At 35.7% G+C, this 16,667-nt stretch overlaps 1 protein-coding gene and 1 pseudogene across 1 annotated transcript; one reads left to right on the top strand and one right to left on the bottom strand.

Moving 5' to 3' along the window:
• Positions 1–1,615: 1,615 nt before the first annotated feature.
• Positions 1,616–11,824, top strand: LOC128160277 (uncharacterized; annotated as a pseudogene).
• LOC128160278 (uncharacterized) lies at positions 9,910–11,733 on the bottom strand. The gene is made up of 3 exons (XM_052823571.1): positions 11,612–11,733; positions 10,694–10,777; positions 9,910–10,564 (listed from the first exon to the last, which is right to left on the bottom strand). Exons 1-3 carry the CDS (start codon positions 11,621–11,623, stop codon positions 10,283–10,285), a joined length of 378 nt encoding a protein of 125 aa, XP_052679531.1. The 5' UTR covers positions 11,624–11,733; the 3' UTR covers positions 9,910–10,282.
• Positions 11,825–16,667: the final 4,843 nt, after the last annotated feature.

Raw genomic sequence — 16,667 nt, 5'->3', positions numbered from 1 at the left:
GAGAAAAAAAGGGAATCGTGTTTGTTTAAAGAGACATTTTCAGGATTTTGATCAAGTTTTATTTTCCTATTTTTAACATTAACAGTGCAAAAGTAAGGCATTTCTACTTATCAACCAAAATCTGGGTACTTCAGTGTTGTACAAAGTTTTTCTTTACACTGGTTCCATAAACCGGTAAATGTGTACTTCTTTAAGCTGTATTTTTATCTGCATATTCGTTTTTATCATAATAAAGAGGTCTTAGTATTGGTCATATTTATTTTAGATATAAACCTGGAATTTTTTTTGTCTTTATTCAAAGTGTTAAACAAAAATATGACCCGAGCTGAATTTACGTAACAAACAATTGTGAGTTCTGTATGTCATGTCGCAATAACGAACAGTGTACAAAATCACAAGTCCAAAGGGAAAATACAAATCAGGAGCAGGACAAACACGAACCTCTAAAAAAAGAAATAATAGTTTAAAAAAAAACAATATCGTAATCACTCGAGTCCGCCAATTCAGTTCTATCAGAACTTTAAAAAAAATGAAAGAAATTCAATCCGCAGTTCACGAGTTAAACAGGTTGGACACAATACCCCAAAATGGTAAAAGTCTCGATAAAACGGGATTATCCCTCTTTACAGTAATAAAAACATTACTCAACACAAGGATATTGTTGTTGTTTTTTTTTAAACCGTAAAACCCGTGCAATACAGAAAAAGCGGATGGAAAATACAATGTGGCGCGAATTTACTCTATAAAAGTAACCCAGCTGGGCAGATTTTACAGTCCTTCACAGCTGCATTTGAGGGTAGGACGTTATTCACCATCGCAAATCGTAAGTTAAAATGCATGTGATAATTTTTTTTCCCTTTTAAGTCTTAATTAATTTATTTAAGAAGTAGTATTTACCGAGAATTTCTTCATTGACTTCAGACTTTTGCAACCATTAACAGGAAGTAGAGATCACGTGCCTTTATCAGCCAATGATTAATATTTTAATATCTGATCTTGGAAAAGGCGTATAAAGTATGGAACGCTGTACTTGCAATAATTTTCAAAGGACAGATAATTATATGAGAAATTTTTTAAACAAATTATTTATTGAAAATTTCACTTTAATGTTAAATATACTGAAATTTTTTTTTAGAGATTATGAGGAAATATCAAATTTTGAACACGATAGCTTTACATACATGTATTTCATATAATTTTATGATTTAAAAAAAACAACAATTTACAATGAAAATGTAACAAATGCATAACAACCCATGCATCTATATATCTGTTTGAATAATGTGTCCTTAACGTATTGGAAAATTCTATTATTAATAATTCAAGATCGTAACCTATACCCCCCTCCCCCTTTTTTTTTCTTGTTTGGTAGATTTTTTGGAAAAGAGAAATAAGACACTATGTCAGCCTATATCGTTCTGTAATTTGTAATCTGTAATATCGTTCTGTACTAGTTGCTTGTCAATCATATTGTATATTTGTTACATATTAAATGATTAATTTATTAAATAATTAAAAATATACTAGTAAACTGTTATGATAACACAACCGTTTATTCACTACATGTACATATATTTGTGAATGTTACTACTTCTAAATATATTTCCCTCAAAGAATGCCACCAAAAAGGAAACTATCCTGTAGCTGTAGAAAACACAGTGAATACTGTGGGGGCAATAAACAAAGCAGCTATCCTGTTCGCAGAACTGACGGATACAAAATAAAAAAAGAAGTTATAGGAGCTCTTATTTCGAATGGAGCTCTTTCAGATAGAGCCATGTACCTCTGCGAGGGATGTGCGCAGTACGCCGAGAAAAACATGATGACAAATAAAACTAGAACTTTTTTTGTCTTCAACAAAAAGTAAGGGCTTTTCGACATCCCCTTTCCCTTTTTTGATTGTAAATGTCAGGTAAAATCGTATCTTTTTTTTATTTTAAAATTCTTCACCGCCTTGGTATAATCAGTTGCCTATTAGAAATATAACCTTATAAATAATTCAATGTCAAAAAAAAAAAAACTGCAGCACTTTAAAAGTAAATATACTTTTAATTTCTAAAAGAATATTTCCAAAAAATCATAAAAAGTAAGTATTCCTTTCTCAAAAAGAAAACGTGGTATGCCTATATAGAGTATTAATGTTCTACGTTCATTGAGCAAAGCGAGATAACTCTTTCTAAATCACTTTTTCGACTTTTAAAAAGTTGCAATATTCACACTCTTAATACTCCTTTAAGAAGTCAAAAAATGGCCCTACGGATCATAATTTTTAAATTGTACTCTTTACTCAAAACTTAAAACCGAAAAGATTTTAAAAATCGGATGAAAAATAAAAAAGATACAGCTAATGGGTTGTTTTTAGCTTTGACCCCTCTGGATCCCTTATCTTTCAAATTTTTTATCTCAAAACAATTTCCGGTCTGCAAATTAGGTCCTTCAATATAAATATTAAATATGGAAATATTTACTTGAAAACTGTTTGAGAAAAAGTGGCACGCGTGAATTCAGTTTAACATTAAAACACCCATAGACGATTTTTTATCAACTTTTAAAACAGGAAGTTCTAAATTGTTTCAAACGAAACTTTACATATATGATAATTATGACAGTTTTAACATTTTCCATTCTTCATTTAAAAAATTTGGTGGTTATTTCAATTTTTATTTTTTTCATCCCCCCTGTTTTCATAGTTTGAAGTCTAATATCTCAAAAACAACAAGAGATACAAAAAAGTTGTCGCTTGCGAATTTGTATATTATACTATGAAGTATCTAAATCCAAATTTTCTTTGTTTATCATAAAAAATAAAATAGATACAAAGGTCCTTTTAATATTTTGTTTTTTGCATGTGTAAACCGGAAGTATATCGACCGGAAGTCCAAAAAGGGACATACGGGAGAACTAAACAATTGCTAAAAGAATCTATCATTAAATTTTTATTTTTCTGTTCCGATTTAAAAATATCCATGACGAAACTTTGTCGAGAAGAATAATAATAACTAGAACTTTTTTTTGTCTTCAACAAAAAGTAAGGGCTTTTCGACAGCCCCATTATCCCCTTTTAATAAAATGTTTAAAAAAAATATTCTCTAGTTTATTTCCAAGTGTTCTAAACGCCTTGGTATCCCAAGTTGCTTAGATAGCAACTTATGAGTAGTGCAATGTGAAAAGAAAGATAACTCCAGAACTTTACAGGTAGCATTATTTCTAATTTCCAGAAAAATATTTTCAAAAAATCATATTGAAGTAAATATTTATTCCCTGGACACCAAATTTAGTATGCCTACAGTATTAATGCTCCTTATTCTTACAACAAAGCGAGACAACTCTTTCTAAAAAAAAATTTTGAAATTTGAACAAATTCTGATCTTTAGGTCCTTCAAACCCCTATAAGGAGTCAAAAAGTGGCCCCTCGGACCATAATTTTAAAATTGTACTCTTTATTCTAAACAATAAACTGAAAAGATTTTTAAAATCGGATGAAATGTAAAAAAGTTACAGCTAAAAGGCTGTTTTGCACGTTGGCCCCTGCAGATCCCTAATTTTTTCGAGTTGTCTACCCAAAACTTTTTCAGGTCTGCGGATTGTGTGTGTCATTATAAAGATGAAATATTGTAGCAATTACTTGAAAACCTTTTGAGAAAACGAACCACGCGTGATTTTTGTTTAACATTGAAACTCCCATAGGCGATTTTCATTGACCTATAAAACCGGAAGTAGTCAATATATTTTAATGAAACTTAGAATACATGTTAATTCCATCTATGTTAATAATATTTAGGCGTTAAATAATTTTTTAAAGGTCATTTAAATTGTTTTGCTTTCTCATCCCCCCTTTTCTAAAGTTTAGGACTTTATATCTCAAAAACGGTAAGATATAGAAAGATGTCTACGCTGACAATTTTGTACAAAAAGACAAGATGCATCTAATTCTAAAATTTGAACATTCTAATATAAAAACTAAACAAAGTATTGCGTTTTAATCAATTTTTACATTTTTCCTTGTATAAACCGGAAGTACCGGAACCGGAAATTAAAAACCTTACATTCCATAGATTGATAGATTTGCTGTAAGACCGTCCAAAAATTGTATCAATATACCTTCCAGTTTTCAAAAAATCGCTGACAGAAATCTGTCGAGAAAAATAATAATAATAACTAGAACTTTTTTTGTCTTCAACAAAAAGTAAGGGCTTTTCGACAGCCCCAGTTTCCCTTTTTTATTTAAAGTGTCAAACAAAAAATATCTCTAATCTATTTGCAAATTTTCTAATCGCCTCGGTATAACCAGGTTCTTAGATAGGAATTTATGAGTAGTGCAGTGTGAAAAGAAAGATAACTCCAGAATTTAACAAGTAGCTACACCTGTAATTTTTAGAAGAATATTTTCAAAAAATCATTCCAAAGTAAGTATTCATTCCTTGGACGCAAAACTTGGTATGCTAAGAGTATTTGTACTCTACATTCTTAGAGCAAAGCGAGATAACTCTTCCAAGAAATAATTTTGAAATTTAAACAAGTTGTGATCTTTAGGCCCTTCAAACCCCTAAAAGGAGTCAAAAAGTGGCCATTCGGACCATAATTTTTAAATTGTACTCTTTATTCTAAACTATTAACCGAAAAGATTTTGAAAATCGGATGAATAATAAAAAAGATACAGCTAAAGGGCTGTTTTTAATACTGACCCCGACAGATCCCTTATTTTTCAGACGTTTTTTTCCAGGACCTTTTCCGGTCTGCGCATCAGGTCCCTTATTGCAAATATTAAATATAAAAATATTTGCATGATAACTGTTTGAGAGAACGTTACACGCGTGAATTCAATTTAACATAGAAACTCCCATAGACAATTTTCATCGGCTCATAAAAGAGGAAGTACTCAATACTATTCAATGAAACTTGGAATATATGTTAATTACTTCTATCATAATAATATTCAGGCGTCAAATAATTTTTTTAAGGTCATTTGAATTTTTTTGTTTTTTCATCCCCCTTTTCTAAAGTTTAGGACTTAATATCTCAAAAACAGTAAGAGATAGAAAGTTGTCTACGCTTACAATTTTGTTCAACTATTCATGATAAAGGTAAATCTAAAATTTGAATGCTCTACATTAAAAAATAAACAAAGAATTGAGTTTCAAACAATTTTTGCAATTTTCCTTGTAAAAACCGGAAGTACCGGAACCGGAACTTCAAAACCTTGTATTTCATAGACTGATACATTTGCTGTAAGACCAATTTATACTTGTATCAATATTCCTTCCAGTTTTCAAAAAATCGCTGACAGAAATTTGTCTTAAAATAATAATAATAAAAAAAGACAAAAACAATAGGTCTTTTCGACCGAAAGTCGAAAAGCCCTAACTAGAACTTTTTTTTGTCTTCAACAAAAAGTAAGGGCTTTTCGACAGCCCCATTATCCCTTTTTAATTAAATGTTCAAAAAGAAATTAATCTCTGATTTATTTCCAAGTGTTCTAAACGCCTTGGTATCCCCAGTTGCTTAGATAGGAACTTATGAGTAGTGCAATGTGAAAAGAAAGATAACTCCAGAACTTTACAGGTAGCTACACTTCTAATTTTCAGAGGAATATTTTCAAAAAATCATATTTAAGTAAGTATTCCTTCCTCGGACACAAAACTTGGTATGCCTATAGTATTCATGCTCCACATTCTTACAGCAAAGCGAGATAACTCTTACTAAAAAACATTTTGAAATTTAAACAAATGATGATCTTTGGGCCTTCCTAATCCCTATAAGGACTCAAAAAGTGGCCCCTCGGACCATAATTTTAAGATTATACTCTTCATTTTGAACAATAAACTGAAAAGGTTTTTAAAATCGGAAAAGAAATAAAAAAGTTACAGCTAAAGGGCTGTTTTGTACGTTGGCCCTTGCAGATCCCTAATTTTTTTGAATTGTGTACCCAAAAACTTTTCCGGTCTGCGCATTGTGCGTACCATTATAAATCTGAAATATTGTAATGTTAACTTGTAAACTTTTTGAGAAAACGAACGACGCATGATTTTAGTTTAACATTGAAACTCCCATAGACAATTTTTCATAGGCTCATAAAACCGGAAGTACTGAATATATTTTATTCAAACTTGGTATATATCTTGAATACTTCTATCTGAACAATGTCTCGGCATCTTATATAATTCCTAAGGTTTTTAAAAAAAAAATTCTGTTTCATCCCCCCTTATCTCAAGTTTGAGCCCTAATATCTCAAAAACGGTAAGAGATAGAGAAATGGCTACGCTTATGATTTTGTACATCATGACAAGATACATCTAATTCTTAAACTTGAATGCTCTAACTATAAATATAATAAAGATATTGTGCTTCAATGAATTTTTAGTATTTTCCTTGTCAAAACCGGAAGTGCCGGAACTGGAAGTCCAAAACCTTACATACGCGTGTCACTTAGAGATGCTGTAAGACTATTGTATAATTGTTTCAAAATTCTTTCGCGTTTTCAAAAAATCGCTGACGGAAATTCTGTCGAGCATAAGAATAATAATAAGAAACAGAAGAATAACAATAGGTCTTTTCGACCGAAAGTCGAAAAGCCCTAATAATAATAATAAAAAAAGACAAAAACAATAGGTCTTTTCGACCGAAAGTCGAAAAGCCCTAATAATAAAAAAAGACAAAAACAATAGGTCTTTTCGACCGAAAGTCGAAAAGCCCTTATAAAACAGAACGAAAACAATAGGTCTTTTCGACCAAAAGTCGAAAAGCCCTAAAAAGAAAGCTGACTGGTACGAAACATGTTATTGCGTTTACCTATAAATTTTAGTTTAGTTTAGTTTAAACTAAACTAAACCTATAAATTTTAAAACTATGTAATACACCTATTTAATTCATCAATCCTAAAGAAGAAAATATAGAATTATAAAGTGTCTATTAAAATTAATGATTATAATATATTATATATATATATATATATATATATATATATATATATATATATATATATATATATATATATATATATATATTCTCAACAGAATTACCAACAGATATTAATTGTAAGGCAGTAATGGATGGTATTATGAGTTACAAATTCACTGTCGAGGAGCTGTCTTCCATAGCCAAGTGTCTGGGTTCGAAGATTTCGAATTCTCTGAGCAGAGACGTTTATGAAAATAAAAAGGTTTATGGTAGTGACACATTTCTAGAGGAATTTAAACTAACCGGTATATAAGATTCTCATATCACAATACAATTGAACAATATCTCTCTCATCATCTTTGTATTATAAAATTTCAATTAAAAACAATAGTAATCACATTTTTTTCCCATTTGAACCCCACTTTTAAACTATAGCGTGTGCATTTTTTCTTTAATATAGAATGGTTGAAGAACAAAAACCCAGTTCTGGTTTCTTTTTTGGAAGGCATTGGAGGTCACTGTGATCAACAATTGGAGATTGCAAAAGCTGTTGATGCATGTTACTATCTCGCAAATAAACAATATGTGGCACCGCTTTCTTTTTTCCAGAACGTGTTGACATATTTCTTAACAGGCAGCAAGACTGCAGTGAAAATAAACTTAGCCGGTAAATTATTTTACTAGTTGCCCTTATTTATAATATCAAGAAACTAATTAATGTAGGTTTTATCCATTTTTAACTTTACGCATTTTCACATTTTTAGGAAATCCATCAGGATCATATTCCACAATAACAAATTTTCTGACAAATACAGAAGCACTTCAAATGCCAAATAAAGGGGATACATTTATATTCATTGATAATAATCAGGTTAGACAATTTGTGCAATTGTTCTCTGGTAACAAACATTACTTTGGTAAACAAAAGTCGTAAAATGATATTCTCTCTCTCTCTCTCTCTCTCTCTCTCTCTCTCTCTCTCTCTCTCTCTCTCTCTCTCTCTATCTATCTATCTATCTATCTATCTATAGGTAATCGAAAGAAAATGGCACGTGGAAGCAGATTACAAGTCTAAATCTAGCGTCATCACCACAAGGGTCAACATCGTACCTGATATGCAATCTGATTTCCAAAGAGAAGATAATTTTTCTCCAGCTGTATGGTGGAGTCCTCAAGTGTCGACTGAGGAAGTGAACTCCATCATCACTGACATTAGAATGAAACATGACGAGTTTAATCGATACAGGTAATTTGAGTTTTACTCGTACTGATAATTAATTAAAATGATTTACAATATTTTTACGCATGTTTTTTTTTTTTTTTAAAGGGACACCTTTATTAATGATATCTTGAAGAAGATAATGGATGGTGTTGCTTTCGAACCGAATTCCGGAAGCGAGAGGTAAACGAATAATGAGATATTTATTGATATAAAGTATGAAATACATTATATTAGATATGAGAATGCTAATAAATATTTTTCTATGACAGATACACGTTTATTGAAAGTGGGCACTCTGGGGAAAGAGCTTTGTGTTCCATGGGTGAACCAATAATCGAGAACCCCTGCTCCTACGAATCCGTTGAAAAAGTAAATTGTGTGTGTATGTGTGTGTGTGAGAGAGAGAGAGAGAGAGAGAGAGAGAGAGAGAGAGAGAGAGAGAGAGAGAGAGAGAGATTTTAACAGTCTAGACATATCCAAGGTTTGATAAAATTGTTATTATTTGAAATGTTTAGGTTTTCGACGACATTTTGAGCACAGTCTCTCAGAAGAAGTTGGGCCATTGTAGGATGCGACGCCCTGCCATACACGATTGGGCACCGTGTACTGGAAAACGTCCATAGCTGCCCAAGTTGCCACCACGAATTTTTAACCAAAGCGGAACTCGTAGACCATGCTAACACAAATAAACACGACTGTGACCCTAAACTGTGTCGCAAATACAAACATATTATGCTTGTACCAGGTAATGATTTGTATTGTTATTTTTGAACATTTATGTATTTTTTTCCAAACTTTTATGATTTTCGAATAAATGCATGTTTCTGTATACCACAGGACTGGGACACTATGAAATAAACATGGTAAAAGCTTTGTTTAAACTCCTGTGGGATGTTGGACTAAGCAGGTAAATTATTTATATGTACATTGTACATAATACATGTATTAGAAACAGAGAAATTGGGGGGGGGGGGGGGGGGGTGGTTAACACCAAAATATACAAAACTGTATACACTTTTTACAGACTTGCCAAAATGCTTGGGTTTTGTTCTCCAAAAGCCCAGCTGTCCTGCCAAAATGCAACAGGTAATTTCAATTTTAAGATTTTTTAAAAACAGAAATAAGTAATTTACTAATATTTTTTTTAATTGAAGTTTTTTATAATGATATTGATTTTTTTTATATATTTAGATCATCACAAAAGCTGGCAGATAATACAGATTTTCTTGTTCAGCTTTTCGTTTGAACTTTTGCAGCAATATGTCGATTATGCCCGTATCCAGCAGGAGTTTCCAACAGCCGATGGGTATTTCCAATGGATACCTCATCGGCCTGAAAAGCACAGATTTTTATCAGATGCTGCGTTTGGTTACTGTTTGGCACTGCACGTCTTTAGAGCAGGTATTAGGAGGAACAACTCCGATGCAATTAACGTTGCCAAAGCACGTTTTGCACCACTGTTCTTTGGACTGAGCATGCCATTCTATATGGAAACGTTCTTTAGAGATTCAGTATTGCGAACTAAATGTCCGCCAGAATTGCTGAATTTTCTGAAGAAGCACGAATCCTATAGTGTTTCAGGAAACGATTGTAAAGGAGAGGGTGGAGATTTTGTGCTTGAAAGTTTCAATCGAAACGTCAAGCGGCTGTTGCCATCGGGCCTACCAAATGAGCAAGGCTGGATCAGGGCATGCAGGAATGTGGAGAGACTGGCAAAAGTAATAAAAAAGAAATAGCTTAATCTTACTTTAATTGTATTGTACCTCGTGTTTAGACGTTGCACTCAAAAGTGGCATGATGTAAATTATGAATTAACTAGTTAGGAATAAAATTTAAGCTTAAAAAATATATAATGTAATTATACAATCAGAAGAACTTCTAAGTGTTCACCCTGATAAATAGAATAATATGAAAATTACGAAATAAAATGATGTGTAATTTTCACAATTTCGTAACTTTTTTAAATTTAAGTGGAAATCAGTCACCCCCGACTATAAGACAAATAAATGTGCTTATTTCATATCGTTAATACTTTATACTGGCTGAGCACTTATATAAGTTTTCTTAAGTGTTTGCAAAAAAAACATATTCAAAAATATTTTTAAAAAAACTTAACCTAGTACATTAAAAGTTTACAACAAGACAATGTAACCAAAATTTAATTTATTTCATGGCCTCGGACCGATGTGCCGGACAAAACCACTGTAGTCTGGAGAGGGCAGCCTGGGTTTTCACCCTAAAACCCAAACAATGGCAGTGACACCAGTATTCACAGTCTCTTTTTTTGGTACCCCCATCACACCCGATCCATCTTACTCGTGTTGCAAGTTCACCTTCCCCGCATACACGACACATCTTCGAGTTCGTTATCATGTGTTGTTCTTCAGTCTGAGTGGCCACATGAGTTGTTGCCTTTGATTGGCCCTCAGATACAACAAAATCATCCTAAATAAATAAGACGTGTTCAAGTTTTGAAAAATCCTTTAAAAGATTAATGATATAATTAAAATCCAAATAAACACGGGGGATGGGAAGTTAATTTTAAAGTTGAAAAAAAAAAGAAAATACTAGTACCTCTCCATACACATACTTCGTCCCTGATGGACCCGTGATGGCCATCTTTACAATGGCCCCCGTAGTCATTTCTAGGTCTCTTGCCTAATATAAATATTTTCATAATGTTTATACATTTTATAGGTGAACGAATATATGGTAAATATACTGGGCATATCTGACTCTACAGACCCAGAGTATTCCTATATGTACGGAATTAAGAATGAAATTCTACAGTTTAGGTATGTTTCATTTATTTTTTTTTATTTTTTTTTGGGGGGGGGGGGTGCAATAATGTTATATAACTTTATTATTATTTCTTTATTTCTCAATATCGTTATTTTTATGTTTCAACTTCTGTTTTAAGATCCATCATCAAAGAGAGTAAAATGGTGGATTCTGATTCCACAGAGGGGCTGTGTGGAGAGAAGCTTGCTGCCGAATTTTGCAACTTCCATGAAGTGTGCATGAAAAATTTTAAAGACTATGCAGAGGAAGTTTCCAAAACACACTCCCTCCAAAAGAGACTGAAGCCTAAGCCAATTATCATTTCCAAGAAACAACAAATTATTTCAGAAAATTACTTATCTTTTACAAAAGAAGAATTAAAAACAAAAATTGAGGAACATTCAATGGGGGATACAAAGAAAAAAGAATGGCAGAAGATTAAGAAGGGAAAAAAAGAGGGTATCATAAACTTTCTGAAGGATTTACAGAAGGAATGACTGTGTGTAGTCAAAACTGATTTTTTTTATCTTATGTATACATGTACAATGAAAAATGACATTAATTAACTGTCATCCACCTCAAAAATCCATAGAACAAAATACAAATTCAAAGCAGAGCAAACATGGAGCCCTAGAATGATAGAGATGGGATCGGGTGCCTAGTATGGGTTACTTTAAAAATTACTATGACGAATGCTTTATGGAACTTTACCTTAGTGAACATTGTCTCCTTTCTTGCGCTAAACGTTTTGGTAATATTCACGGTCTTTTCCTTTCTTGTTGGTTGACGTTTTCTTTTTTTGTTGTCGATGGCAAGAAAACTGGTTTTACCAGATTTTGTTATTTTTTTCTATAAAAAATGTGTTGGACTTAATTATGAAGAATATTACCTATTTCTAAAAAATATATAACAACATTGATTTCAGTATGTGTGTGATTTGGTTTTAATATTTTTTTTTAATTTATAATATTCTTTCATAGAAAAGTAATATGCAAATTTCAAACATTAATGTTGAAAAATACATTACCATGGGTTTATAATGTTTATAGATAATACATGTCGTAATTAACACATCTTATTACAAATTAGAAAAATACGAATAATTTTATGTACGACTTATCAAAAACTAAAAGCATTAAATTATAACACTTTAAAGCTTCCATAAAAATGTGCAATCATCTTTTGCGCCTTGTGATGGGTCGAGACACAATCTTAAATGAAAGTACATTGAATATGGCTGCCAAAGGACTGACTTTTCTAGTATGATAGTTGGATTTGAAGTTTATTAGTGAGTACTACCATTTTTATGTTGATTTTACCTCGAAAATGTGCACCAAATGTGCCCCCATGGTATTTCAATGCTGTATTTTATGAAAACGCAGCTGTAAATTTAAGTTTTTTTGCCATGCAGGTACAATGTTTGCATAAAATAATTACCACATGTGTTGACATCTTCCCGCCTATTCTTCGTTACAAGGAAAACACGTATACAAACGGAAGAAGTGTAAAAATTCCGCGTTTATGGGATATATTTTATTACTGTAAAGAGGGATAATCCCGTTTTATCGAGACTATTACCATTTTGGGGTATTGTGCCCAACCTGTTAAAATCAGCCAAAAAAACCCCAGAACCGATTCATGCCCATTCTCTAAGAACAACCCAAATGCCACCTGACTGTCATTGCGATTAAGAGTTCAGTTCCGTGGTATTAACTAAGTATCCGATTCGGGTACAAGGAAGCATTCGACCACTGTTCATGACAGGTTCTTGTTGGTTTGCAAATATATCAATACAACCATGTTGTAAGCATATACTGGGGCTGCTGTTTCGTTGATGTCAAATTTTTTTTTAGATAAATCAAATATATGTGATCAATTTTTACGAAAGGTGTCAACTGAGTTGAAAAAGCTGACGGGACACCACTTCAGGTTTATGGTCAAACTGAGATTACTTCACTTTGGGAGATACAGCATTTATTATTACTTTAATTGTGGCAGATCTAGATGACCTTTCAGGAATTTTGGGTTTTCACTTTTTGTCAGAAAATAATGCTATATTTGACCTTAAAAAAGGTGTATTAATTTTTTTTCTGAATTTAGAGAGTAAAGATAACTTAACACGGATCGAGAAAAACAAAATTTGACACGGGAGAAAACAAACATATAAAATTACAGGCACGTAGCATCGTTTTTGAAAGTGGGGGGGGGGGGGGGGCAGACTCATCCAAAAAATCTTGACAAGCAAAAAAAAATAAATAAAAAGCTTTCCAAAATCTTCAAATTCCTATTCCGGGGGGGGGGGGGGGGGGCTGGCGTAGTATATAACTTCAATTTCACTCCTCATTTCCTTGTTTTCGTATTTCGGGGGGTAAATTTAAATGTTAATTGGGATCGGGTTCGGGATCCGGGGAATCTTTGCAGTGTCGTTCCGTTCGCCAGGCCGAGGCCAGTTGCACGTTGTCTGTCTTGTGTTCTTGTGGTTTGTTAGCTTTTATCTTCTTTGTTCTTAGTTGTTAATATACGTTTTTATGTAAGTGATTTGTGTTGTTGTTTCGTTCAGTAGTAAAATCACTTTATTGGCGCTGCGAGCAGGGTAATTTAGCGGTCTTTTTAGACCGGCGTGGTGCTTAGGGGACACCACGTGTTTCGGCCATGTTTAAATTTTGGTAGTTTTTGGGTTTGTGTTATGTTATTGTTGTGGTAGGGCAGTGCATTTTTGTTCAATTGTATCTTGTGACAATGGAGGGAAAGCTGGGGTTGAGTAGTCAGGGTAGGAAGAGTTCCTGGTTCGTGAGTGGCATGGGTGTCCCGGGGGGCATGGTAGTTGAGCCGGACGGCTTAGCGGGGGCCCAAGGGAGGGATACAGTTGCCTGGGAGGGACTCAAGTCTGACTGGCATGACCAGCTTTGCTGTCTTTTATCTCCATTTAGTCCACCAGGGTGTGCTGGGGAGGTAGAGGTGTCTCTCCACCAGGGGTGTAATGGTGGTGGCACAGCTAGGGATATACATGTAGACTCAGCTGGAGATAGACATGCACGAAATGTTGGGACTGTACCGGGGGATCCTATGTTAATGGCAAGACTTGAGGCCTTGGAGTTCCAGTTGGCCCAAGTGACACAACTGCTGATCGGGCTGCCAGGCTCCATGGTAGGCAGTTGCTCTCAGGGACTTAGTCCCAGGGAGGACAACAATAGTGTACATAGCACACCAGTCAGGGGGGATGCCATTTCCCATTCTAGTAACACTGGGGTCACAGATACAGTTACTAGGAGTGTAGCAAGTGTTCCTTGCTACACTAGGGTCACACCAGTCAGTATGGGGGTAGCTCTGTCCCAGGGAGCTTTATTTGGGCAGAGTCAGGTAAACCATGCTTTAGTCAGTCAGGCTGGGATACATTCTGGCCAAAGTAAGGGGGCACTATCCGGCGGGGAACCTTTGTATAGTGATAGGGGCCTGTCCACCCTTAAGGTATCTGAGGCTTCTCTGCCTCAGATGGGGAGCTCACATGAGGGTAGGGATTCCCCTGGAACCCAAGGCCACTCAAGTCTTACGGCAGGGCAAGGGTATGGTAGGAGTCACTCTGGCAGCGGGGTGGCACCTGATGGTAACCTCGCAGCTGGTATGACACAGGGGGAAAGTGGTATTTCATTAGTCCCTCCATTGGCTAGGGAAAATGGGTCACATAGTTGTTCCAGGTCAGGGCGGAATGTCCCAGCAGAGGCTAAGTGTCTTCAGTATACTGGTAGCTTAGAGTGGGGTCTGTTCTATGCTAAGTTTAGAACACTTGCCAGGTATTATGGGTGGAATGATGATGACTATCTGTTAGCTCTAAGTGTTTCAGTGGAGGGGCCAGCACTAAAGTACTTCTATCTTCTCTCGTCGCGGAGTGAGGAATTGAGTTTCCCTGAAATAGCCTCGCGATTTGAGCAGAAATTTGGTAAGGGATCACTTCAGGCTGCATCTCAGGTGGAGTTCTACTCTATGACCCAAGGGGTAGAGGAGAGTTTAGAACAGTGAGGTGACCGTGTCATGGAGATTGCACAACGGGCTCTAGGGGCTCAAGTCCCAGGAGAAGTGCTTCAGGAGCAGGCAGTCTTGCGATTTGCAATGGGTTGCAATGACACGAGAGTGGGTAGAAAGTTGATAGAAAGTCCCCCCTCCACTGTAGATGAGGCAGTCCACAGAGTGAAGACATACCAGCTCAGCCATCAAGTCTTTAACCCATGTCACAGGGAAGTTCGCATGGTGTCCGTTGGCAGGCAGTCACAAGGACTGGATTGTACCCCTGGCGGTAAGGTTATTCCATCTGACCGGGGAGTATCTACCTCTGGGAAAGGCAAGCGCTATCGGTGGTCGGGTCGTTGCTTTAAGTGCAGGCAGCGGGGACATTTTAGGAGGGAATGTCCGAAGAAGTATTCAGAGTCCTTGGCTGGCACAGGTGTGAGGAGCAAACATGATAGGTCAAAAGGGTATCCGACAGTTGGGGCTGAGAAGGGCATTGTGTCGTCAGTTGGGTCTTGTGGTGCAGTAGGTTATGCGGAGGGCGCATGGCAAATACCAGTAAAGGTGAATGATGTTCCGGCCAGCGCTGTGGTTGATACAGCTGCTGAAATAACCATTGTGGCCCAGAGCATTCATGATCAGATGTCTCTTCGCCCGGAAATTATCTCAAGCAAGGATGTGAGTCTAGCTGGGGGCGGGGAAACCATGACGGTGGGTTCCCTCGGGGATGTTCTTGTAGAGATTGGAGGGACCCATGTCAGGCATCATATATACGTTGCGCCATTACAGGTTGACATGCTTCTGGGGATTGATTTCCTGCATGAGAATGCTGTTGAGCTTGATTGTAGCACTAGAGACCTCAGCATTGGAGCAAGCAAGGTGTCCATGTTTAAGGCAAACCCACCCTCTGGATTGCGGGAGGACATTTGTACGCCAAGACCACCCTATGGATGTGAGAGGCCAATGTGACCCAGAGCCAAGGACCCCGCCCATTGCGTATCCTGATGCTCGGATAAGATGATGACTGCGTTGCGTGTGATCATTGCAGTGACTGTGTGTGAACTTTCCGTTGTGATTGATTGACTGTTAATGTATGTGTTCTTATTTTAGTTTAAGTACATTATGAATTGTCCGTCACAGGGGCTATATACCTTGTTATGTATCATTGTGTATTTGTGATGTAAATCGCTTCGGTGGGTCGGAATTGGGGCATTCCTCCTCAAAATGGGGGGGAATGTAGTGTATTTCGGGGGGTAAATTTAAATGTTAATTGGGATCGGGTTCGGGATCCAGGGAATCTTTGCAGTGTCGTTCCGTTCGCCAGGCCGAGGCCAGTTGCACGTTGTCTGTCTTGTGTTCTTGTGGTTTGTTAGCTTTTATCTTCTTTGTTCTTAGTTGTTAATATACGTTTTTATGTAAGTGATTTGTGTTGTTGTTTCGTTCAGTAGTAAAATCACTTTACTCCCAAAAAAGTGGGGGGGGGGGGGGGCAACTCCATGATAATTCAATTTTTTATATGTAAATTTTAAGAAATTTGTTGCTGCGAGAAAAATGGGCGCCCCCCCTCCCCCCTCCCCCCCCCCCCCCCCCCCCCGATGCTACGTGCCTGAATTACCCCAGACGATTACCGCTGGTCTAAAGAGAAATCGCGGGGGGAAAAATTACGGAATACGTTAGATCAAGATTTTATTGAGACTAATTATAGTTCTATATGGGCGTCTCCAATTGTATTAGTTCAAAAGGTTGTTGTACGCGTTTCTGCGTC

Source organism: Crassostrea angulata, chromosome 8, assembly GCF_025612915.1.
Source record: "Crassostrea angulata isolate pt1a10 chromosome 8, ASM2561291v2, whole genome shotgun sequence".
In the NCBI taxonomy this organism is placed as follows: Eukaryota; Metazoa; Mollusca; class Bivalvia; order Ostreida; family Ostreidae; genus Magallana; species Magallana angulata.
This window is presented reverse-complemented; position numbering and strand designations above follow the sequence as displayed.